This window comes from Eschrichtius robustus, chromosome 9 (genome assembly GCF_028021215.1).
Source record: "Eschrichtius robustus isolate mEscRob2 chromosome 9, mEscRob2.pri, whole genome shotgun sequence".
NCBI lineage: Eukaryota > Metazoa > Chordata > Mammalia > Artiodactyla > Eschrichtiidae > Eschrichtius > Eschrichtius robustus.
The window spans coordinates 43,101,504-43,128,762 of NC_090832.1; the positions used below are offsets into that span (position 1 = coordinate 43,101,504).

Sequence of the window (27,259 nt, forward strand, 5' to 3'; positions counted from 1 at the left end):
TTTAGAAGTTTCTGCTATCATATCCTCAAGCTCAGATTGTTTCCTGCGCCAGGTCCAGTCTACTGATAACCACATCAAAGACATTCTTCGTTTCTGTTCCAGTGTTTTTTGTCTCTAGAGTTTCTTTTATAGTCTTTCCAGCTCTGTTCTTATATTATCCATCTGTTCTTGAATGTTGTCTACTTCAGCAGTAAAGCCCTTAAGCATATTAATCATAGTTTTAAAAAATGTCTGTTCTGATAATTCCAACGTTTGTGACATATCTGACTCTAGTTCTGATGCTTGTTCAGTCTCTCCAGATGTACTGATAAAAGGAAATGTGGTAAATAGGCCTTTAGTAATGTCATGGTAGGGTGTGGGGCAGGGGAAGCATTCTCTGGCCCTCTGACTTAGTCTTTTCGTGAGCCTGTGCTCCTGGACTGTGAACTTCACCAGTGCTTCTTAGTTTTTTCTTTCCCACCCTTAGGTAGGACAGGATGGCTAGAGGCAACTGAATTGGATATTAACCCTTCCCCCATGTGGAAGGCTAGAGGGAGCTGGTTTGGGATTTTTTTCCTTCTAGGTATGTTAGTTCCCTTCTAGGTAGGTTAGTCTCTGGTAAAGTAGTTTCTCCTGAGGACAAGCCTTGTTAAGAAGAACATAGAGCTTTGGCATTTCAGAATGGTTTCTTTTCTCCTCCCTCTGCTGGAAGCACAAAGGGATTCATTGTGAGGACCTGGTAGAGATTCTAGTGGTATAATTCAAGAATATTGGGTGTCCCCTATGACTGGGTACCCCTGGAGTTTTTGACTCTCAGACCTTCACTCTGAGCCTCCAACAAATTCATCAATTACAGTTCTGGTTTTCCTACTTCAGCACTGGTTCCCATGGATAATTCTGTTCCAGTAAGTGTGATTTTCTTTATTTGCCTGTTTCTCCAATTTTGGGGGTTGCAGTTTGCCCGATAACCTCACTTCTCTGACAGATATAAGAAGAGTTGTTGATTTTTCAGTTTGTTCAGCTTTTTACTTGTCGGTAAAACAGGTTGGCAATTTCTGAGCTCATTATACGCCTGACGGGAAACTGTAAATCTGTATTAACTTTTTTACAGTTTCCTAGCCTGTCCTGGCCATTTTTCTGGGTTCTAGACCCATCTCTTTGCCTGATGTTCATATATATTTGTATCTTAGTATTAAATTGATATTAACTGGCATCTTAATATCAGTAGGCTCTAATTGTAATTAAGTACGTTTGCTTAAACCTGTTCTCCCACATGACCTCCTTACCTCTGCTCAGAATATGATATGTTACTTAGACTCAGAATTTCAAACCTTTAGTTATCTTTAACATTTCTTGTCCATTCACACCTTAAAAAATAATTTTCTCTAAATCATCTCATTTCTGCTTCCAGAGTTTCTTCCTTCTGTTCTCAGTATTCTTGTTCAGCTCCTTGGTTTTTTCAGCTAAATAGGTTAGGATAATTTCTTAAAGTGATATATTCATATCCATTCACCATGTCCTTTAATTCATCTTATTCATTACTTCCAATTGTTATAGTTCTCTCTTGTCCTTTTCCCTCTTTTCTTTTCCCTTTAATCTAAAGTTACTAAGAGTTTACACACTACGGTAAGTGCTAGGGAATGCAGAGATTTACAAAACAGAGTTCACAGACTTCTTAAACATGTTACTTTCTTGTTCTAGAACCATCACCGGATTCCCATTTCCTATGAATTAAGGTTGAATTCTGAACCTTGTGATTCTGAAGTATGGTATCACGTAGATGTTTTAATTTTCTCTTATATTCACCCCTCTTGTAACCTATACTTTATGGGTACTCTGTGCATATAGTCCATCTTTTACCTTTTTAAAATGTTCTTTCTGGAATGCTTTTCTTCCTTTCTCTGTTCCTGCCAGAATCCTCCTTATTTTCAAAGTCTGTCCCAAAAGCCACCTTTCCAGTAAAGCCTTTTCCCTCATTCTCCCCATGCCCTTTTCATTTGTCCTCCCACCTTCCAACACTTTGTACTGAAGATGGCTTTTCTTTGGCTGCCATAGTATATTGTATCCTGTATATAATTATCTAAGGGTTTCTCTTATGCTTCTGATTAGAATTTGAGTTTGTAAAGGGTAGTGCCTGAGTCGGTTATCTTTGAAATACCATGCACATGATAAATGCTGTTTATATAATCAAAATTTTTTTCCTTCCAGTTTTATGGAGATATAATTGACATACACACTGTATAAGTTTAAGGTGTACAGCATAATGATCTGACCTTCACGCGTCATGAAATGATGACCACAGTAAGTTTAGTGAGCATCCACCATCTCATACAAATACAGAATAGAAGAAAAAGAAAAAAGCATATTTTTTCCTTGTGATGAGAACTCTTAGGATTCACTTTCTTAACAACTTTCATATATAACATACAGCAGTGTTAATTATGTTTATCATGTTGTCCGTTACATCCCTAGTACTTATTTATCCTATAACTGGAGGTTTGTACCTTTTGACCCCCTTCATCCACTTCCCCTTCCCCCACCCCTGCCTCTGGTAACCACAGATCTGATCTCTTTTTTCCTATGAGTTTGTTTGTTTGTTTTTGAAGTGTAATTGACCTACAATATTATGTTAGTTCCTGGTGCACAACATATTGATTCAGTATTTCTATACATGACAGAATGATCACCACACTAAGTCTAGTTACCTCCTGTCACCATACAAAGATATTCCATTATTACGGACTGTGTTCCCCACACTGCACATTTCATACCTGTGACTCATTGATTTTGTAACTAGAAGTTTGTACCTCTTCATCTCCCTCACCTGTTTGTTCTCTGTATCTATGACTGTTTCTGTTTTGTTATGTTTGTTCATTTGTTTTGTTTTTTAAATTCCATGTATAAGCAAAATCATATGGTATTTGTCTTTCTCTGTCTGACTTAACTTCACTTAGCATAATACCCTCTAGGTCCATCCATATTGTCACAAATAGCAAAATTTCATCTTATATTATAGCTGAGTAATATTCTGTTGGATGGATAGACAGACAGATAGATATGGATATCACCTCTTCTTTATACATTCATCTATCGATAGGCACTTAGGTTGCTTCCATATCTTGGCTGTTGTTCACTGCTGCAGTGAACACAGGGTTGCATATATCTTTTCAAATTAAGTGTTTTTGTTTTCTTCAGATAGATACCCAGGAGTGGAATTGCTTGATCATATGATAGTTCTATTTCTAATTTTTTGAGAAACTGACCTACTGTTTTTCCATAGCGGCTGCACCAATTTGCATTCCCACCAACAGTGCACGAGGGTTCTTTTTCTCTGCATCCTGGCCAACACTTTATTGTTATTTGTTGTCTTTCTGATGATAGCCCTTCTGACAGGTGTGAGGTTGTATCTCACTGTAGTTTTGATTTGCATTTCCCCTATGATTAGTGATGTTGAGCATCCTTTCATGTGCCTGTTGGCCATTTGTATGTCTTCTTTGAAAAAGTGTTTTTTCAGGTCCTCTGTCCATTTTTTAATTTTTTTTTTGATGTTGAATTGTATGAGTCCTTCGTATGTTTTGGATATTAACCCCTTATCAGATAAATCATTTGCCATTATCTTCTGTCATTCAGTAGGTGGCCTTTTTGTCGTTGATAGTTTCCTTCATAGTGCAAAGGCTTTTTAGTTTGATTTAGTCCCATTTGTTTATTTTTGCTTTTGTTGCTCTTGCTGAGGAGACATAATCCCAAAAAAATTGCCAAAACTGATATCACAGAGTGTACTGCTTGTGTTTTCTTCTAGGAGTTTTATGGTTTCAGGTCTTACATTTTAAGTCTTTAATCCATTTTGAGTTTATCTTTTATATGGTGTGAGAAAGCATCCAGTTTGATTCTTTTGCATGTAGCTGTCCAATTTTCCCAGCACCATTTATTGAAGAAGCTGTTTTTTCCCCCGTTGTATATTCTTGCCTCCTATGTCGTAGATTAATTGACCATATAAGTATGGGTTCTTTTCTGGGCTCTCTATTCTGTGCCACTGATTTATGTGTCTGTTTTTGTGCCAGTACCATACCGTGTATATAATTTTTGAATTGCATCTCTACCTTTTGAAAAAGTATGAGTTCTTCAAGGCCTAGTTCAAGTTCACTTCTATAAAGCCTTTCCATAGCTACTACACATACAACTATCCTAGCACTTAGGCAGTTTTTGTTGTCTTTTTGTGTGTGACACTTTATTAAACTGGTGGGACCTTGTTTTATTAACTGTTGACTACCCAGTACACAATGCCTAACATATGTGCTTAGTAAATAGAAAAATAATCTGTTTCTTTACTTTCACATTACTTTGTTGGTATCACATTCTTATCACATTCTAATTTGTTTGAGGAAATATTTGTATTTCCTGCCCTCCCCTTCCAGGTTGTAATGCTGCAGGGGGAAGGGGAGGGAAGAGATTTTGTCTGACTCTCCTTCAAAGCCTTGCTCATGAAAAGAATAACACATTTATTCATTAAGCGATTATTTTTAACATTTATTTTGTGCCAGTCACTGTTCTATGAAATAGGGATGTAAGAGCAACTAAGATGGACAGAAATTCCTGATTTCATGGACCTTACTTTCTAGTTAGGGGAAACACTCTATTAATACTTACTGAGTTTAATATTAGCTAAAAAATGATCACCTGTGAGGAAATATTTCTTTAGTTTTTATTTATTTCCCCTGAGATTTCACTTCTTTATAATGTACTTTTTATACTCTCATGATACTTTTTAACCAAATAATAACTGCTTTTTATTAAGCTTCTGCTGTGTGGTAGGAACTTTACATAACTTGTTGATGGTAAGGAATTTGAATTGATCATGGCACATAACTAGGAAGCAGGAGAACTGGGATTTATGCCAAGGTCTGTCATTAAAGGCTATTTTTGCTCTTTGTACTGTACCTCATTTCTAGTTTCTTTCCATTTGTTCAAGACAGGTAAACTTTTAAAGTCTTACCTATTTTTTTTTCTTTCTGAATAGCCACAATATGAGAATACTTCCATCCAGACTCCATTTTCAGACCAGTCAACATCCCATTCCCAGCAAGAGGAACTTGAGCAAAAGCTTGCATCTACTGAGAAAGAGGTTTTACAGCTCAATCAGTTTCTAAAGCAAAGAATAAGCCAATTTAGTGAAGAGAAGAAGAAACTGGAGGAAAAGGTAGGTATTTTTAATAAAGTTGAATTGGGTCAAGGGCATTCCTTCAACCTATGATTTTTTTTTTTTTAAACATCTTTATTGAAGTATAATTGCCTTACAATGGTGTGTTAGCTTCTGCTTTATAACAAAGTGAATCAGTTATACATATACAATATGTTCCCATTTCTCTTCCCTCTTGCATCTCCCTCCCTCCCACCCTCCCCATCCCACCCCTCTAGGTGGTCACAAAGCACCGAGCTGATCTCCCTGTGCTATGCGACTGCTTCCCACTAGTTATCTATTTTACATTTGGTAGTGTATATATGTCCATGACACTCTCTTACCCTGTCACATCTCACCCCACCCCCTCCCCATATCCTCAAGTCCATTCTCTAGTAGGTCTGTGTCTTTATTCCCGTCTTGCCACTAGGTTCTTCATGGCCTTTTTTTTTTTTTTTTTTTTCCCTTAGATTCCGTATATATGTGTTAGCATACTGTATTTGTTTTTCTCTTTCTGACTTACTTCACTCTGTATGACAGACTCTAACTCCATCCACCTCATTACAAATACCTCCATTTCATTTCTTTTTATGGCTGAGTAATATTCCATTGTATATATGTGCCACATCTTCTTTATCCATTCATCTGTCGATGGACATTTAGGTTGCTTCCATGTCCTGGCTATTGTAAATAGAGCTGCAATGAACATTTTGGTACATGACTCTTTTTGACCTATGGTTTTCTCAGGGTATATGCCCAGTATTGGGATTGCTGGGTCGTATGGTAGTTCTATTTGTAGTTTTTTAAGGAACCTCCATACTGTTCTCCATAGTGGCTGTATCAATTTACATTCCCACCAACAGTGCAAGAGTGTTCCCTTTCCTCCACACCCTCTCCAGCATTTATTGTTTCTAGATTTTTTGATGATGGCCATTCTGACCGGTGTGAGATGATATCTCATTGTAGTTTTGATTTGCATTTCTCTAATGATTAATGATGTTGAGCATTCTTTCATGTGTCTGTAGGCCATCTGTATATCTTCTTTGGAGAAATGTCTATTTAGGTCTTCTGCCCATTTTTGGATTGGGTTGTTGGTTTTTTTGTTATTGAGCTGCATGAGCTGCTTGTAAATCTTGGAGAGTAATCCTTTGTCAGTTGCTTCATTTGCAAATATTTTCTCCCATTCTGATGGTTGTCTTTTGGTCTTGTTTATGGTTTCCTTTGCTGTGCAAAAGCTTTTAAGTTTCATTAGGTCCCATTTGTTTATTTGTGTTCTTATTTCCATTTCTCTGGGAGCTGGGTCAAAAAGAATCTTGCTGTGATGTATGTCATAGAGTGTTCTGCCTATGTTTTCCTCTAAGAGTTTGATAGTGTCTGCCCTTACACTTAGGTCTTTAATCCATTTTGAGTTTATTTTTGTGCATGGTGTCAGGGAGTGTTCTAATTTCATACTTTTACATGTACCTGTCCAGTTTTCCCAGCACCACTTATTGAAGAGGCTGTCTTTTCTCCACTGTATATGCTTGCCTCCTTTATCAAAGATAAGGTGACCATATGTGTGTGGGTTTATCTCTGGGCTTTCTATCCTGTAACCTATGATTTTTTTTGTCATCTGCTCTATGCCAGGTGTCATACCAGGTTTTATTTACATTGACGTGATTAGTTTTACAGTAACTTTTTTTTTTTTTAATTTATTTATTTATGGCTGTGTTGGGTCTTCGTTTCTGTGCGAGGGCTTTCTCTAGTTGTGGCAAGTGGGGGCCACTCTCACTATCGCGGCCTCTCTTGTTGCGGAGCACAGGCTCCAGATGCGCAGGCTCAGTAATTGTGGCTCATGGGCCCAGCTGCTCTGCGGCATGTGGGATCTTCCCAGACCAGGGCTCGAACCCGTGTTCCCTGCATTGGCAGGCAGATTCTTAACCACTGTGCCACCAGGGAAGCCCCACAGTAACTTTTGAGAAACGCTGTGCTATCTACAAAAATCCAGGCATTTTTTTTTTGAGAGATAAAAATACCACTGTGTATTATATTATGTCTTTCTAAGTAATAGTAAAGCTTTTTTTTTAAGTTGTCTGCACTGAGATGTGACACCAATAACTGTTCTCCTTTTCCTTTTTGGGCCCTGTATCTTTGTAATATGGACTATGAAGGATTGGTAAATGAAAGTGGTCCTTCTTTCAGAAGCACATGACTTCACGTTATTTAAGCTGAAGCCCTTGCTTCAGAATAAGTAGCTGAAAGCCAGATACCTCTATATACACAATACATCTGTCCATTTATTTGACCTTTCTGCCTTTATTAAAGTATTTTCACAGACTTCATCTCATTCCATTATAGTATCATTAAAGATCAAGTAAGATAAGGATACATGCTAGCCCTGATTTATTGAAGAGGCATAGATCCTTAAGCTACTACTTAGTTGCAGAATTGGTTTTAGATTTCTCTTGTTATACCCAGCTTATTATTCTGTTAACTAACCTTCCCTTCAAGTGATCTTGAGGCAGTCACCATGATTTCTGTAGGCAGGTTTGGAGCTATTAATTGAGAACTCATTGACATTTTTGAGTCAGTACACACACACACACACACACAAGCTAAAATTTTTATCTTCCAAAAAACTGACAAATTTTACATGGTTTCTCTTTCTCAGCTATATGATGTATTTTATTGTGGCTAACTTGAAAGTACCTTGAAACAGGTACTGTTTCTTGTTTCTTTTGTGTATTTTTTGGGCTTTATCTAATACCACAATCTGGAGGGAGCTATAGAAATATCCATCGGTCATACATAAGTGGGAGGGATTAAAATGTTTTCTCACCTGAGACTTGTTAATTAAAAGATTGTGTGAAAATTGTGAAGATTCAGTGGATGTGGTTTTTAAAATATATTTTTATGTTTTATCTAAATTTTTCTCATCTTTTATTATTTTTTGTGTCTATTGCTTAATGTTTCAGTTTATATGTTACCTACCTATGAGACAGCTCCTAATTGGATGTCTTCAAAATACTTCAGACTTCTCATGTCTAAAATCAGTTCTTAATATTACCTTCTGACTGCCCTATTCTCAAACGACATAAAACAACATTTTCTTCAGTGTTCATTGCTGTGTATTCAGTTACTCATGCTAGAAACTCTACTAAGTTAATCAAGCCTGTCTTCTAAATATATATAGGACCTGTCCAACATTACCAGCCTAGTCCAGGTTCTTATCTCTTGGCAAAGCTTTTGTAATGGCCTCTTCATTGGTGTCTCTGAATGCACCCTTGCCCTGTCTGCCTGTTCTCCCGTTCTCTCCAATCACTTTTGTTGTTGTTGTTGTTGTTGTAATTCTATGTATTTTATTTATTATTCTTTTAAAGATTGAAGCATAATTTGCATACAGTCAAATGTGCAGATCTTGGGTGTTCAGTTTTTATGAATATTGCTAATAGTATACAGTCGACCCTTTAACAACATGGGTTAACTGTGCAGGTCACTTAGACATAGATTTTATTCAGTAGTAAATACTACACAATTTGAGGATCTGAGGATGTGGAGGAAAAAGCAGATTCAGAGGGCCGACTGTAAGTTATATACTGCATGGGGGGTCAGCAACCCAACCCCCTTGTTGTTCAAAGGTCAACTGTATACCCATATAACCACTATCTAAAATGAGATCATAAACATTTCAGTTATCCAAGAAGTTCCCTTGTGCTTCTTTCTAGTCAGTCTTCTTCCCTTCCCTGAAACACTTTTTTTAAATAAATTTTATTTATTTATCTATTTATCTATTTATTTATTTATTTATTTTTGGCTGCATTGGGTTTTCATTGCTGCACGCAGGCTTTCTCTAGCTGCGGCGAGCAGGGGCTACTCTTCGTTGCGGTGCACAGGCTTCTCTTGTTGCGGAGCATGGGCTCTAGGCGCATGGGCTTCAGTAGTTGTGGCACGTGGGCTCAGTAGTCGTGGCTTGCGGGCTCTAGAGCACGGGCTCAGTAGTTGTGGCACACGGGCTTAGTTGCTCTGTGGCATGTGGGATCTTCCCGGACCAGCGCTCAAACCTGTGTCCCCTGCACTGGCAGACGGATTCCTAACCACTGCACCACCAGGGAGGTCCCCGAAACACTTTTTTTATCACTATAGATTAGTTCTGAGTCTTCTTGGACTTTGTATAAATGGAGTCATACCTACCATATATGTTCTTTTGTGTGTGTTTTCTTTCCCTTAATGTCTTTGAGATTTATTTACGTTGTTGCACGTATCAGTAGTTTGTTCCTATCTATCCCTGAGTTGCATTCCATTATATAGATCTCTCACAATGTATCTATTGTCCTGTTAGTGGATATTTGGATTGTTTGCAGTTTGGGAAAATTATGAATAAGGCTCCTGTGAACATTCTTGTACTAGACTTTATTTTATATACATAGGTTTTCATTTTTCTTGGATAAATTCCTAATAGTGGAATTTCTAGGTCATTTGGTTCATAGTGTAGATGTTTAACTTATAAGAAACTACCCAGGTTCTCCCAAGTGTGTGTACCATTTAACACTTCCACTACCAATGAGTGAGAGTTCCAGGTGCTCAACAGCCTTGCAGATCCATTCTTAATAGTATGGAGGAATGAACCTTTTAAAATGAAGATCCAGTCATTTTTCTTACTTGGTTAAAACCCACTAATGCCATCTCATTGTCTTTAAAATAAGAATTTAATATTTTCTATGACCTGAAAGAGCCTGCCTAATTATATAGCCTTGGGCTCTACCAGTCTCCCCCTGGTACACTGTGTCTTGGTATAGTGTCTTACAGTTGTTAAGCAGGTCAGACCTTGTTTCTGGTATAGGTTCTTTACATAAAGTGTCCTCTTTGCCTGATGAATACTTGGCTCTCTTTTCCTGCTCCCCAGTCACCTATTTATCAATATTTTGTCAAGTCTCAACTTAAATATATTTTCCCTCCAACCCCATCTTATACATGCTTAAAGCATTTTGTTCTCAGCACAAGTTTGAATGTTGCTGTGTTTTTTATATACCTCTGTAGGTTTTGTGAAGGCAGGGATGTATCTGAATGTGTCACTGTAGCATATGTAGCACCAGCCATGGTCCCTGGCATAATGAATGAATGAATGAACAAATGCTTTCAGGTGATTTTTGCCACGAGGAGAGAGAAGGGAATGAGATAACCCCAACAAAGGACTAGGGAAAGAATAATTAGAGATATCGAAGATGTCAGAATGGGTGCATGATGGACCAAATTCCTAAGGAGAAATAGGAGAATGTTGATAACAGGTGCCAAGGTGGAAGAGTTTCTCTTGGAAAAGAAGAGAAATAGCCTCTCTGTGAAGTGAGACAATTAAGAATGGAAGTGTCTATACCAGTGGAACTTGAGGAGTGGGGTTAATGTAGAGGGTAGACTTTGTGTCAGAGGACATGGAGATGACTTGAGTTCTTGAAGGGAGTGTAGAAGCTAGAAAATTAGACTCACTGATAATGCATCAACTAAACAGCACCCTGGGCCCACATGAGATTAGATTGCATTGTTTTCCTTCTGCATTTACTCTCAGTAACCCTGATCAAGACTGATTCTAAGACAGAAAAACATTTAATGTGGTAAGAATAACAAGGGAAGTTACTCTTTGTTGAGCCCTTTCTTTTATGCGCCAGATAGTATGTTAATGTACATTAAATGCATTTTCTTATTCAGTCCTAGTGTCACAGAAACCCTATGAGGTATATACTATACCCCATTTTTTAAAAAATGAGGTTACTGAAATTTTGAGAAAAGTTAAGTAATTTGTCCAGTTGCATGTAGATAGAAGTTGTTGAAAAGCTGGAAGTAAAATTCAAGACAATTTAACTCTCCAGCTGATGCCTTGGTTCTAATAATAATTTATAAAAATTTAGTGGAAAACATTTTCTCCCTAATCTATTTTGTTCTAATAATTGTATTTAAAATGAAGAAAAATAAACCTGTTTGTAAACCTCTTCTAAAATGGGGAATTGCCTTCTAGGAATGATCTCAGTATTGCATAATACCTCCTTGAAAGAAAAACTTAACTTTTTATAACTAGAATAGGAAAGATTTATTAGTGATGCCTCATTTACCTGTAGGTAATTACTGGAGTTCAGAATTCAGTAACCTCTGTTAATCTGCTAATCTGCAACAACATAAAACTTGGAAGTTAAAAAAACAAAAAACAAAAAATAAAGAGCTTCTCATCAGTGAACAGAGCTGGAAAAAAAACCCCAAAAAACCAAGATCCAGTAATTATGTGTGATCAGCTTGTGGCCACAAATAACAGAGATGGTATCCAATAGGAGAGTGTTGCCCGAGATTTGTGATCAAGAGCAGCAAGCTTGACATGATCGCAAAGAAGAGAATTGACCAAAGAAAAAGAAGAAACCTAGGACACCTTTGCATAGAAGAAGACAGCATGACTAACTTATTCTAGTGGTTGCTTTTTGAGGACACAGTTATGTCACTTAAACAATTATGTCACATTTAAGACACAAACAATTCAGTGTAAATTAGGGAGCATGTAGTAAAAATAGGCTGGTTAGTTATGTTTACTTCTGTAATTTACAGGGTCATGTGCTAAGGCAAGAGCAGGATTATATGGTCTTTCAGGTCACGACCAGGGCCAACAGTCTGTGAGTTCTGATAGATCAAAAGTTAAATTGTCACACCAGCACACTTGATTTTAGTCCTAAGAAAGCCCCAATAAAGGTTTTGTCTGTTGTACCATTGTTGCTGCTTACCCAAGGAACTAAGTGAATCCTAACGTTATTGACGTAATGAATAGATGAAATGCAATGTCATTTGTTTTTCCAATTGAAATTGGGTTTTTTTTTTCTTTTTTTTTTTCAACGTCTTTATTGGAGTATAATTGCTTTACAATGGTGTGTTAGTTTCTGCTTTATAACAAAGTGAATCAGCTATACATATACATATATCTCCATATCTCTTGCCTCTCGCATCTCCCTCCCTCCCACCCTCCCCATCCCACCGCTCTAGGTGGTCACAAAGCACTGAGCTGATCTCCCTGTGCTATGCGGCTGCTTTCCACTAGCTATCGGTTTTACATTTGGTAGTGTATATTTGTTTTGTGTTTTGTTTTTCCAATTGGAATTGTTTTAATAAAAATTGTTATACATTGGACCTGAAATAAGTTAGATAAGGCATGAAAGAAACTAGATTGTGGACAAGCATTAGCTTTAATAAAATTTGAAAGAGTAATCCATTATACTACTAATTACTCGTACTTATTTCCCTGGTGAATATGAGAAAAGGCTATAAAGATATTTTAGAACCCTGTAAGCTTCTGAAAGAATGTTAAATGTTTGGAAGACTGGTAAATTAAAGTAAATGTGAGTCTGGACTTTACTTTTTAGGCAACTATTTGTGTATACATTGTTTTTAATTGATCTTATGAAAGAGCTTTAGAGATAGTATATCTACAAAATTTAAAGATCGTATGTTTCAAGTAGAAAGGTGAAAAAAAAATAGTACATAAAAGTCTGAGGTTCAACCTACACAAATTGGGATTTACTAAAGATCATGAATTGTATATATTCCATAGTAGGTGTTCAATTAGCATATTTCGTCAGTCCTAAGATGACATTAATGGTAAGGCACATCTTTATTTCATATAGTAAGAGAATATAATGCAAGTTCAGTTTGACACAATGCCTTAACAATAGTCTTGCTTAAGGTATGAATTAGTCTCACTAGTCCCATTATTTGTTCCTAAGTATTTGGTAATTTTGGTAAGTGCCCTGGCTTTGATTGCTTTGCGTTAGTACATGATAAGCGATTCCTTTGTAAGTCTGTAAGTTACAAAACAGCTTTAATTACTTATAGATATCTTCCTTTCTTAATTCACGTAAAACATTGCATATAACTTTGCAATAAATAAGAAATTAAAGTCATCCTTCCAGAGATGAATACTTGCTTCACTGATTTCTCAGTTGTTCCCTGAAACTCTCTTTCTGGGTACCCAATAACATTTTTCAATGCCAAATTATAATGTAACATTTCAAAGGTATTTAAAATATGATTTAAACTCAACACACTTTCAACATGTACATAATACTGTTGAAATGACAAAGATATGAATAGCCTTGACCAAATTTGCACATGTGCAGGCAATAAAAACTACATCATTACTGCTGCCTGGCTGACTGCAGTTTATAGGATATCATCAATTGTAAAATCAAATAAAAATTTCAAAACTCTTGATTTCAGTGATACAAGAATTTGAAAAAAATGTGAATCTTAGAATCTATGAAATAAGATAAATCATACTTAAGTTGGAAGTGGTGTTAACTACATCTGGAACTGTTGGTGAATTCAGTGATGCCTAAGATTAGAATGTTGGTTTTGATCTTACTGTTTTTTGACAAAACCACTGAAGATTCATAATCTTTTTCTTTAGCTTAAAACCAGAGATAGATACATCAGTAGCCTGAAAAAGAAATGCCAGAAGGAATCTGAACAGAATAAAGAAAAGCAGAGAAGAATTGAGACCTTAGAAAAGTATCTGGCTGATCTTCCAACTCTTGATGATGTACAGAGTCAGAGTCTACAGGTAACATGAAATAAAATGCTGATCTTTAAATGAGAGGGAAACATATTCTTTTTTAAGTTGACTCTTTAGACATTTCATTTTTATAATTTTTCATTCATTTTGTAAACTTTTATAATTTAAAATTTTAATTGTATATTTGGCTAATTGTAAGTTAAATCTGTGTGCTTAATTGCTGTTTTTAGAATTAACTTTAATTAGAAACTTTGTTCATCTGAGCATGAATAGATCTTTCTTGTTCTTAATTAATATGCGGTTTCCTTCCTAATGAATCTGTCTTAACTCTCTCACTTACTGTTCTACTCTAAAAGGTAGTTTCTAAACCAGTAACACCCCACCGCATGCACACACACTCATGCACCTCAGTTCCAACTTTTCCCAGTTTTCTCTGGGATCCACCAAGGCTTAACAAGACCTTTTTTTGACCATCTTTCCAGATACTTGTTTTGCTTTCATCATTCTTCTTAATCTTTCTATAAATTATTTCTTATACTTTAATCTATGACCTCCATTCACTCCTCTAACTTCTCTTCTGACCATTTTCCTTTCTTACCAGTACCTCATCCAAAGTCTTTCTACTAACTCTGGTGAGGCCTATCCTCTTGAAGCCTTACTTGTAAATCCATTAAACCTACTCTTCAGTCTTTTCTCAAAATCTTACGAATCATGGGATTTTCAATCTTAGCACTCTTGACGTTTGAGGTGAGGTAATTTTTTGTTGTGGGATTCTGTCCTGTGCATTAGAGGATGCTTAGCAACATTTCTGGCCTCTACCTACTGGATGCCAGTAGTGCTGCTCCTTCCCTTCCCCCAAACCGAAAGTGTCAGCAGACGTTTCCAAATGTCTCCTGGGGTGAGTGGAGGGAGATGGCTCCCAGTTGAGAATCATTGATCTAATCCATGGAGTATCATTATTCTGTAGACTCTAGACCTATAATACAATCTCTGTTTACATTAATTTATAAATTGTAAAACTAACAGAGGGTGATGTCATGAAGGAACTAAAGAAGGACCCACAGGAGTTTGAGCAGGAACAGAGAGGACTATAGATTTTAAAACATGTGTTCATACCATAGTACACCCATTAAGATGGCTAATATCTAAAAAACAGAAAGTAACAAGCATTGGTGATGATGTGGAGAAATTATAATCCCTCAGGCACTGTTGGTGGGAATGTAATATGGTGTAGCCACTATTGAAAACCATATGACGGTTCCTCAAAACTATTGAAAACAGAATTACCATGTGCTCCACCAATTCCACCTCTGGGTATATGCTAAAAATAATTGAAAGCAGAGTCTCAAACAGGTGTTTATTCACAATGCATGTTCATAACAGCATTATTTACGATAGCCAAACAGTACCTCAAGTGTCCATCAGTGGATGAATGGATGAACAAACCGTGATGTATACACACAATATAGCCTTAAAAAGGAAGGACTTTCTGACGCATGCTACAACATGGGTGAACCTGTGGACGTTTTGCTAAGTGAAATAAGCCAATCTCACAAAGATGAATATTGGGAATGACATATGTATAAAATGGGTAACTAATAAGAACCTGCTGTATAAAAAAATAAATAAAATTAAATTAAAAAAAAGATTACAGTAATTATTCTAGGAATTGAAAAGGAGACAACATTTAATTTAAAAAAAAGAAAAAAAACAAAGATAAATAGATTAAAGGTAAAGAAAAATAGGTATGAGATACCTAAAGTAGTCAAATTCATAGAGACAGAAAGTCAAAGGGTGATTGCCAGGGGTTGAGGGGAGAGGTAGATGGACAGAGAGGTAGATGGGTAGAGAGTTTGTTTTGAAAGATGAGAAGAGTTCTGGTGATTAGTTTACAACAATGTGAATGTACTTAACTCTACTGAACTGTACACTTAAAAATGTTTAGGGTGGTGAATTTGACGTTAGGTATATTTTGCCACAATTAAAATTTTAAAAATACCCCCAAATTGAGATCATTCACTTTTCTCTGTCTTCTAGAAATTTCTGACCCTATTCTCCTCTTCTCCATAATCTCATTCTCTCAGCTCCCTTTACACAAAGGAAGAGATAAAGTGTTAAGTGCTATCCATGAAATGAAGATAGTGTAATTTTAACCATAAGTCTATTAATTCTTGAGAACCCAGTATCAATTTCTAGTAGGAACATATTTAATATTCTTTGTGTCATGAACTTTAAAAAACTTCTCTTTAGCTGCAAGTTCTAGAAGAAAAAAACAAGAATTTGCAAGAGACTTTGGTAGAAATGGAAAAAAGGCTTGAAGAGTTCAAAAAACAGTGTCAAGAAAATGAGGCACAGCTAATATGCCAGAAAAAGAAAGAAAAGGAGTTGGTAACTACAGTTCAGAGGTAAGAAAACCCTCAGTAATTCTTTTATGTTATTTTTAAGTTATTCCTTATTTGTCATAAAGCATTTCACTTAAAATATGTTAATTTATAATTAGTACTCCATGATTCCTCTTAAAGATGTATTATTGAGAACCAGAAGTATTGTCATCAAAACAGGTTGTCTCAGTTGTGATTTAACAATTCGATGCAACATACCGACATCTTGGTTTTAGATTAAGAGTAGGTTTTAGATGAGAATCTTTTTTAAAAAAAAAAACATCAAATGAAAACTGGAAGCATTAACACAAACTGTTTATCTAATGGCTTTGTCAAAGAGTAAGTAAAAATTCTAAGTAACAAAAAGAGGGGCAGCCGGACTGCACTCCTTAATGGGACATGTCAAAGTGAAGTAATTGGCTCCCATTTCACCTGACTGCAGAGTAACAGATGCAGCCGTTTGCCATGCACCTTCCCAGTTTACTCACATATCTCTTGCCTCACAGGTCTCTTTGAATTTAATACAGTTAGAACTGCAGTGAATATTATTTGTTAGTATATTTTGTTAATGTATTTAAGCTGGAAAATTAATGTTGGATTCATGAAAAACCTAGAAAACTATGCTATATAGGCATCTACATGTACACTGTTTTGTAGAACTTAAAAAACCTTAATAAATTATCAACTATAAGTAGATAACACTATCCTGAAGAAGAAGACAACAAAGCAGCAAAAAACTAAATTTAATAAAGGCACTCGTTATGCGTCTATCAATTATATATAACTCAATGTAACTCACTTTTTTAGTCAAAATCCTTCTGATAATTCCATGTTAATATTGCTTTACTACTATTTTCAAAGTCTTAAATATGCCTGGTCTACTTTTTTTTCCTTAGATTTCAGTGCAGAAAACCTCTGATTTCTGGGACAATTCAGTCTTCTGTGTTTCTAATCTCGGCTCCAAAAAAAATCCATATACCTTTGACTCTACCTTTATTTTTCTCCTGTTTTCTGCTTTCTTGATCTTTAATTTCTTTTTATTACTCCACATCTTATATCCTATTCTCTAGTCTCAAAACAGCTTCCTGACCTCCATTAATTCAACCATATATCTTTTTCTTTAATCTTATGACAAAATGAAAAGAGGTAATGCGTTTGTTCTGTTTTATAGGGCATTACAATCATAAACTCAAGCTGTGTTTTATGAGTAGAACTAGGAACACCTGAAAATAATTTGTTTTGTTCCATTGTGTGCTTTTACATACTTAATATAATTTTATACCTTCTCTTTTATTTTGATTTTCTCTTTTATTAGGTTTTTGGAGAGCATTGAGCCTAGTATTCGTGTTTTGGAAAGATTTAGTATAGTGCATTTGAGAATCCATTTTCCATATGCTAAATAAACTTTATCTTGATACTCTCTGAGATGACATCATCCCAAGAAATTTCTCTTGATTTCTAATAGATATAAAGGACCGAAGAAGGCCTTCTAAAATTCTCCAGTACTTGTATGGCTATAGTGTCAGTTGACTTGGGGGTAGGAGTGTTATTTCAGTTTCCTCAGCTATATGATGTAGTATTCCTTAAGTTCCAGAAGAACTTAAGATGTATTATGTGACTATAAATTGTATCATTACATTGATCTGTTTTTATATAATATTTCAAGTTTCCTGCTTTGTGAATACATAAGAACTTTGGGGATTTAAAAATGAGATAAGAAAACTTTTCCATTTAGAAATGAAAATCTAAGTAAAATATGTGGACGGGATTCTTAGTAATGCAATAGTTGGTACCTTTGCCGTTAAAGAGATTTATTACTTTTCTAAGTGAGCATGCTTCATAACGTAAACAAAATGAGAATATATACATGAAAGAATACTTGATATTTTTACATGACAGAGTATATTTTTCCCTCCACATCACTGGCTCTTTTGTTTTCTTTTTAATATGAGAGACCTTAATAGTTTTAATGTAACATTTTTCTTGAAATGTTATAAATACATAGAAGTAGTGTCTTCACACTGAATTGAGACAAAAACTTTTTCTGAGATAGAAATAATGTATTTTTTTACTTTTAGACTGAAAAAGCAAATACTTTTATGACAAGTAACAATATATTACAAATCAGTACAGTACATTCATAATATGTAAAAACTTCTCTGGTGCCATTATTTATGAACACATCTGAAGCCCTTATTGTACTATTTAGGACTGTCAATTCTTTGTCCACAGACTAGATATGGCAGTTTTTCTTTTTGGGCGGTGGGCGGGGAGAGAGAAAACACGATAGCCATAATACTTGAAAGAAGAAAAGTAATGAAAATATCAAAATCCACATTATAACAAGTCTGTTTCTTTTAGTAGGCTGTAACTCTTGAGTATGATTACAGGCTAAAGTAGACCTATTCCTAGGTGTCTTTGCTGTTATGTTTTGGTTTTGGTCGTTGTTTTTAATAGCATAGTTTCTTTTAACCCAAACAATACTGTTCTTCCTTTCTCAAAGCTAACATCCACCCCCGCTCCCCGTCTTTTATTCTTAATATACCAGAGGGGCTTCCTTTTGTTGTTTCCTCTTCTAAAATGCAACTCTCTGCCAAGCATAGCATAAGAAACTGTTAGGTCAGGGAATGAATATATTAGATTGTTGCTTTTCAAAGAGGAGGCCCCCACTCAGCATCCAGTGCAAACTCTGGTCACCACAACACCAATCACACCCGTTAGGCCAGCACACACTGAGGAAAGACGTGGCAGGCATCCATACTAAAAACAGCCCTCGCATCAAAAATGTTAGACTCACGCAGGCTACACAGGGATGCTCCCACAAAAACAGCCCTTCAAGACCACTAGGTAACTGTTTCTTCTAAACTCATACAGTCAGAGAAATATAAGTAAAATGAAGAAGCAGAGGAACCACTCCTAATGAAAGGATCAAGAGAATTCCCTGAAAGAATAAACAATGAAACTGACCTCTCGTCTACTAGATCCCAAGTTCAAAAAGGAGGTAGTAAAAATGGTGAAGGAAATAAGAAAGGTTATTGATAGAAATGCAGATTACTGTAAAAAGGAACTAGATTGTTCCTAGATTAATGAAGGAGAAATGTTCCTAGATTAATTAAGGAGAAATGTAATTCTGCTGATTTAGTCAACAACTATCTTTACAAACTTTTGCTGAACTAAAAATGAAGGGCAAAAGACGTGTATCCATATTCTTAGGCTCCCTACCATAATCATCTTAATCAAGGAACTCTCCTTTTTGGGGGAGAGGGAAAGAACACGGCTTAGATTGCAGAGCTCAGATTAGGGTCATGAAGGACTTCACCAGGGCCTAAGGTTGTCACATACTAAGCAACTCTTGACTCTGGTCTCGTATTAGCTATTTCTGAAAAGATAATCTGCCTGTGTTATATTTCTTACTTGTATGAAATATAGGTACTCAAACTTAGTCATCTGTTGTCTGTAGGTCTTGATTATTGCTTGCTTAAAAAATATTATAGATCCTAAGAAGAGACTTCATTCATCTACCAAAATCAGCACAGAGAGCTTATTTTCTTCATATAATTATGTCTTTCTAAAACAGTTTGCAGCAAAAAGTAGAAAGATGCCTTGAAGATGGAATTCGCCTTCCCATGTTAGATGCAAAACAGCTTCAGAATGAAAATGATAACCTGAGAGAACAAAATGAGAATGCTAGTAAGGTCAGTATATATCTTTAATAATGAACTTCGATAGTGAAATCTATACTATATGGATACATGCATAGATATATAATTTATCTAGTTTATTTGATTTATATTTTTGCTAATATTTAATAGCTTATGGAATTTTTAGTTTGAATGTTTTTATTAGGAAAGAAAATAGCAATTTAAGTAACTTTAATTTAAATTTAAATAAAAGCCAAACTAAAGAAGTTATATTATTTCTTAGCAAAAACAAAAGGATATCTTTTTCCTTCCTAAATTATTCAAAATCTGTCTCAAACTTATTTTTATAAATTGTAAAGATTAAAGTTTTATCAAGAGCTAGAGTAAGATGTTTGCAGTTTTACATATGTGTGATCTGAATCATACGGCTATTTAAAGGATACTTTGTATGAATACTTTTGTTAAAAAAAAAAAAGGCACACTTTGATTTAAAAAAAATAAATTCATAATTCCCTGTGCTTTTGTTTTCTTGAAATTTGGTACTTCCAAAAAAGCAATGGAAAAAAACAATTTGATTTAGACTGACATATTTCCTATGTTGTAGATAATAGACAACCAACAAGATGAGATTGACAAAATGATTCTAGAAATTCAGGTAAGGAATATTTTGTGCTTATTTTAATTTAGCTGTATGCTGATTTACTCTTAGTAATTACATATCTAAAAAATATCAAAGCATATATGTTTTTGTATGAACATATTAATAACACTTGAGGTGACATTGCAAATTCTTTAATATTAATCTTTCAGTTCTTTAGAATGAAAATGATACTTGGTAAATCAGTTCTTCAAAAACTGTGAAAATTATTCTTCTCTATTCCATACCTCTCCTCTTTTCAATTGGGTGCAGTCTACCTCTACTACTGAGAACACATTTGGTTAAGGTCATCAATGATCTAAAATTAAAGGCAATAGACTGTTTTAGTCCATTGTAACTCGGCAAGAGCACTCCCTCCTAATAATTCTATATATTATTTTTCTGTATTATCAAAGTATAACACTTTGCATATTTGTGTCTGTATCTAGAGCTTAGGGCATGTGACCCAAAATATAAACCAAAATGTGTAGATTAAGTGGATTTTCATTCTTTTATTGATTTGCCAGATATTTACCGAGCCCCTACATATATGCCAGGCACTGTTCTTAGCACTGGAGATTCATCAGTGAACAAAGCAAGTCCCTGGCCATTGTAGTGGGGTGAGATGGAGAAAATGGAAATATAATGTCAAGTAGGGATATGTACTATTATTTAAAAAAAAAAAAAAGGAGGATAGAGGGCAATGACATATCATGCTGCATTATATGCAGTGGTCATGAAGTTTTCCCTGAAGAAGTAATATTTGAACATAGTTCTGAATGAAGAAGATAAGCAGGGGAAGAACATTCTAGGCAAAGAGAGCAACCAGTGCCCTGAATGTGCCTGGTGTGCTCTAAGACTAGCAAGAAGGCTGCTAGTCTGGAGTACAGTGATTGTGAGATATAGTGAGAGGTGACTGATGGTAGAAAGTAGCCTGGGGCCAGATCACATAGAGGTATATGTCTTTGTATTTTATTCTTTGTGTGATAGAAAACCATTGGACAAATTTTGCTGAATAAATTATTTTTATATCTCCTAATTTGAGTATTCTCAAAACTGGAAGTAAAAAAGAAAAACGTAATGGTTTGAGTGTCAGAATTTATGGACAATCTGCTTTGTCTTTTGGCCATATTAAGTGATCTATCAATTTAATCAAACACTAGTCCAATTCAACAAGTGTGTGCGCTTATTGGATTGATTCACAGAAGTTATACTCTTTAGTGTGTATTCCTTCAGTTGTTCTGCAAGCCATTCGAATTACGAGATGGTTAGATTCCCTCAGCCATTATTATCTGACTTCTTATCATAGACCACAATGAAAGGAATTTCTATTTCATTTGGTAACAATATCCAGGAGGTAAATCTAATAAAAGTTATCTTGATCCAAATTAAGGACAGTCAACTTTGCCCTTTGGCATTGAGATTTTGGTGGATAAAACATGTAGGATTTATTGTTTTTAATTTGTTTATTTGTAGGATTTATTGCATACTCTCTCTCACATTATAGATGTTTAAGGTATATTTGTATTAATTGAAATGTGCATTTTCCCCATTTGTGGAAGCATCGTAATGCAATTTACTCTTACACATTAACCAAGTCTTTAGTCAGTCACATTTAGATATGACTATATATAAATGAATATGTAGAAGAATATATAATTATGTGCCATTCCATTCTTTTTTATTTTTCCATTCCATTCTTTGATCTTAAAATGCTTGAGTTAACATTCTTTTATTTCTTCAAATTAATTACAGAATGGAAGTCAAATTAATGAGGTACATTTATTTCCAAATATTTGGGCCCAGACAGTATACTCATTAATTCTATTGTCTTACCTTTGGAAGCAAAGCCTATCTTGTTTTGTTTTGTTTTTTGTTCTTAGCCATTGTGACCATCTAGGTTTACAGGTCTAGGATATAGTTTGCTCACAGAGAGAGAGAGCAGATGTTGATAACTGGCCAACTAAGCTCCATGTATTTACCAAGATATTATTTGAAAATATCTTGAAAATTACAGATTGAGACAAATATGCCTCAGATAATGAGAAAATTTTTGGCTTAACATTACTTGTTTAAACTTGTTATTTTGGGGCCCTCACAGTTGAGAAAGCTAGGTTTTTTGTTTTCATTTGTTATTTGGTGATTTGTGATGGATATAAAAAGTGCGTAATCTGTAAAAACCTGAAATTTTCAGAATATTGCCTCTTCTGAAAAAATGAATACTAATTATTTACCTAGCATTGGAAACTGCAGAATCCTAAAGAGAACACTCTGGGTTGAAAAAGTATTCTTGTTGCTTTATACTATAGTCAATGGGTATGTCATCAAGTTGAACCACATAATAGAGCAATTCCTGTCAATTACTGATTATTTAAAGCTCCTAGCTTTTCCTTTTGCTTACATCAAGAATGGCCAACCTTAGTCCTATGTAGATGGTGATGTCCTTCCAACATGCTATAGCTCTGTTTTATATTACTTCAAATTCCTTGGCATAGCCAAAATAACACAAAATACTTTATAATTAAGAACAACAGAGAACTTCCCAACCATTTTTAACATGAATTATGCATTTTAGCTATTAGTATAGTATTAAATTTATTATAAAATGTCACTGCCATTATAGTTTGTGTGTTTTGTTCCTCCATAGTGCTGGGAAGTTGTTCCATTTTCGGGTGTTTAGTAGACAAAGCCAGCTTAGTATTATTCGAGTTTCATGTTTCACTGCTTCTTTATGTCCCTGCAAACTGTTGAGAAGATCAAATTTGTTAGAAGTTCATTTGGCTGATTTGGAGTACTGCATTGCCTTGGGTATATGCAGGTTATTCTTACAGCTTAAATTTTATGACACAAGTGAAAAATAAAATCCCTTGCCATGTTTATTATGTCCAGTTTATAGGAGGTAAAAATAAGGCATTGTTATAGAGTGAAAATGCTATATTTAAAATACAACTATTGAACTTCCCTGGTGGCTCAGTGGTTAAGAATCCGCCTGCCAATGCAGGGGACACAGGTTCGAGCCCTGGTCCAGGAAGATCCACATGCCGCAGAGCAACTAAGCCCGTGCACCACAACTACTGAGCCTGTGAGCTAAAGCCCGCGAGCCACAGCTACTGAAGCCTGCACACCTAGAGGCTGTGCTCCGCAACAAGAGAAGCCACTGCAGTGAGAAGCCCGTACACCACAACAAAGAGTAGCCCCAACTCGCTGCAACTAGAGAAAGCCCGCGCGCAGCAACGAAAACCCAATGCAGCCAAAAATAAATAAAATAAATAAATTTTAAAAAAGAAAATAAAATACATGTAGTTTACTACCTTGCACCAGAACTCAAATAAATACTTACCTGGTTTAGGTCAGTGGCAAGTTTATTGATTCACAACTTCGGAGGTTTGGGGAGAAATCAGTCTTCTACTAGTTATTTTGTATTTGTTGTTGAATATAGAAGAAGTTTTACTTCACGTAACAGTATATGCTGATTTTGAAATTGAGTTCGGTGTTATAAAAACACAGATTTATCTACTGTTTTGTTCAGCCATCAAGATGATATTGTTAACTGGCATGAATACCTTGATTAGTAATTGATCCTTTAGAAATATTGCCTTTCCTTATATCCATGAAACCAGTGTGGCTAAACTGACTTCTCCTCTTACAGGTTTTTCTTCTGTCAATATATATACTATAAAAAGACATTTTGCAGTAGAATGTTTCCCATCATTTCCACAAACATGGCTGCAGTCAGAACGTGAATGAGTTCTTCACTGGGCATTATTACCTTCCTTCCTATTTATCCCTCAAAAGGACATTTCACCCATATAACCTTGTTTCCAGTGAGCTGCTACCTTTGTATGTTATCATTGTAATCTTTTGGCAGACGAGATACAAAGTAAAAAAGTTTGTTATGTTTACTTGTTTTCTCTAACATGTTAAAAAGTTTTCTCATTAAAAGAACTTACGCATTTAAATGGCCTTTCTGAATTGACAGCTATCAATGAATGATTATAATATTACAAAGTAAGAATGACACTTTTAAAAGTCTTTAAGACTGTTCACTTTTAATGGCATGGTTGGGACCACCAATCTCAAAACTGTGACAGTCTGTCCTATTTATAACACTTCAAGAGAAGATGTTTCCACAGCCTCAGAAGATTTTATTCCAATTTTTAGCAATCTCTCTTATTAAGGCTTTCATCAAACAGGTTTTTTTCAGTAGATATGGTGAGAAAATGGATCATAATCCAATACAATGTCATATAGGCAGAATATAATTTTTCTTTAACCTAAATAAATATTGATTTAATGTTTTTCATTATTATCGTATGATTTTATCTCCTATTTTTTATGTTATCCTAGTTTTGTAATGTGTCCTGACATGAAGTTCTTTCTTCCCAAAGTTTTTTAATTTTTAAAAATTTTACCTATGTGTAAATGCTTTATATAATGCATGAAAAACTGTAAATATTCTCATCAGAAATCAACACTAATTTTTGAAAATCCTAACAGCCAAAAATATGTATTCTATCAAAGGAAAAGTAGATTTTTAAAAAATAAGCTTTCTCTCTAGTCTTTGTACTTAGAAAGAGAAAAAATCTTTAGTGTATAGGCCTTTTGTGTGCACAGTATAGTTGTTAATTAAAATTTAGAATAAGATATGTAAAAGGTGGATTTAACTTTTGAAAAGTCAGTTCTTTGTGTCTGAGGTGGGAAGTTGCAGGAAGGGAGTCAGCTCACTTGAATCATGAAAGAGTATTCTTGAGCCTGTGCTGTGAGTGGTCACCAAACCTATATGGATATTCAAAGTACTTGGGATGCTTTTTAAAATACAGATTTCTGGGCCCCATTGTGACTCTGATGAGTCAGTATCTCTGGGGTGAAGCTTGAAATAATGTATTATTAACAAGTTCTCTAGGCAGTGCTTCCTTATAGCCTAGTAGTAGTCCTAGTCCCAGAGCCTGTAGGAAGTATTGTACAATCCTCAGCTTGCTCATGGGACCACAAGTGGGACTTGACTGGGAAGACTGAGATTTAAGTTAAAAAAAAAAAAAGGGTTTAATTCTGAGACACTAACCTTAGGTGTGTAATGGCACGTTTAAACTCTTTTGGTAGCTCTTGCTTTATAAGCCTGAGAAAATCAGGACCTGGAAGAAAAGGAACCCAGGCAAGTGGTGTTTTTTTTTATATTGTGCTGATTTTTTAATATCAGTTTTATCGATATATAGTTCACACACCCTATAGTTCACCCATTTAAAGTATACAATTCAGAGGGACTTCCCTGGTGGTCCAGTGGTTAAGACTCCGCGCTTCCAACGCAGGGGGCGCAGGTTTGATCCCTGGTCGGGGAGCTAAGATCCCGCAAGCCAAGTGGCCAAAAATAAATATACAATTCAGTAATTTTTAGTATACTCACAGATGTATGGAACCAAGACCACAGTCAATTTTAGAACATTTTTGTCACCTCCAAAAGTAACACCTTTAGCTGTCACTCTCTTAAAGCCCATGCCCTCCTCAGCATAAGCAATCACTAATCTACTTCCTGTATTTATAGATTTGCCTGCTCTTAGACATTTTATATAAATGTAATATGTGGTCTTTTGTGACTCTTTCTCTGACCACACCAGTTGTTGAGCTCCATTAATTGCCAGCTCAACACTCTGCTGTTTTCAGCAATGCCCTGTGGCATAAATTGCTTCATAGACTGGTCCATTCTGGCTCCTTTGAAGGACTAGTTTCCTGGGTTAATGTTTGAGATTTTTACTGTTCCCAGGAGTGTCCTTCCCAGCTGTCTCTGTTACTGTTTCTCTCTTGCAAGCTAGCCAGCCTGCAGTAGAGCCTGTTGCTCCAATGAATCTAACACTGTCCTCCCAACTGCCTTTGCCACAATCTCCCACTGTTTTGAGAGTGCCCTTAGGACTGAACTTCATACTCTGTTGCAAAAGAATTCAGTTCCTTTAGGGAGACCTTCAGCGGTCTCTGTTGTGTGGCCTGTTTCTCCCCAGGCAGAATCTCTGAGCCTAGTCATTGTGGGTGAGAACAGTGTCAAGATTCTGAGTGACTCTAGCTGAGCGCTAGTGGAGGGAGGGGGGTGGGCAGCAGCTCTAGGTCTCTCAGCTTGCCTCTTTCAGTGGATACTCCTGCCCCGGAAGCCAACGCAAGGGCGGTCAGGGCCCCAGTATTCTCGTGGCTACACCCCAGGTAAAGCCTTCCTCCCTTGAGGCGGCCTGGGCGGAAGAACGGAGCCCCCACCTTTTGGCTGCACTTGCCTGGAACTTAGCTTCAGCTACAGATGAGAAGTGCTGGTGCCCTGCCCTTCCTAGGAAGACAGCAGTGCAACTAGGAGGGGGGGGGGGGGGGGAGGGAGCCCTCTCTGTTCTTGACTGTTCCAGTCTGGAGTTTCCATCTTGCTTAGCTGTGAGAGGGTAGGAATCAAGTGGATTTTGTTTCAGATACCATAGACTTCAGCTCTTCTGAGTTTTAGTAGCTTTTCTTGAATATGTTTCTTCATTTGCTTGTATGAACCATTTCCAGAAGCTTTAAATGTGTTATTTTACGGTTTTTCACCAGTTTCCTTGGGGAGCAGGTCTGAGGAGCTCCTCATGCCATCATGCTGAAAGCAGAGCCCTCAGGCAGATTGTTTTTAAAATTATATCAGGTAGCAAGATGATAGTTAAGAAAGGAATTTGAGCTGTACACTATCTTCAATTATTATTAAACAGAAACCTAAAAAATTGCAATTTTATGGTGCTTGCATATTCCTTAGTTTTACAAATATTTTGAAAATTCCCTTTTATCAGTATGGAAGAATGAGGAAAAGGGGTTTAATATTTGTCCACACTTAAGCCAAAGTGAGAAATAGAACCTCTGTTGCCAAATGCAGAGGTGTCAGTGATGATGCTAGTGATGATATTACATGGTACAGGAGCGGTTCTTTCTGGTTTA

At 35.9% G+C, this 27,259-nt stretch overlaps 1 protein-coding gene across 2 annotated transcripts in view; it reads left to right on the forward strand.

Moving 5' to 3' along the window:
- The window catches only part of CEP85L (centrosomal protein 85 like), a 156,370-nt gene that overhangs the window by 113,229 nt on the left and 15,882 nt on the right, over positions 1–27,259 (forward strand). For both annotated transcript variants that reach the window (XM_068550948.1, XM_068550947.1), the window contains exons 6-10: positions 4,997–5,176; positions 13,566–13,718; positions 15,921–16,075; positions 19,629–19,746; positions 20,297–20,347. In XM_068550948.1, the coding sequence (XP_068407049.1) occupies positions 4,997–5,176; positions 13,566–13,718; positions 15,921–16,075; positions 19,629–19,746; positions 20,297–20,347 (657 nt within the window). The remainder of the gene's footprint in view (positions 1–4,996; positions 5,177–13,565; positions 13,719–15,920; positions 16,076–19,628; positions 19,747–20,296; positions 20,348–27,259) is intronic.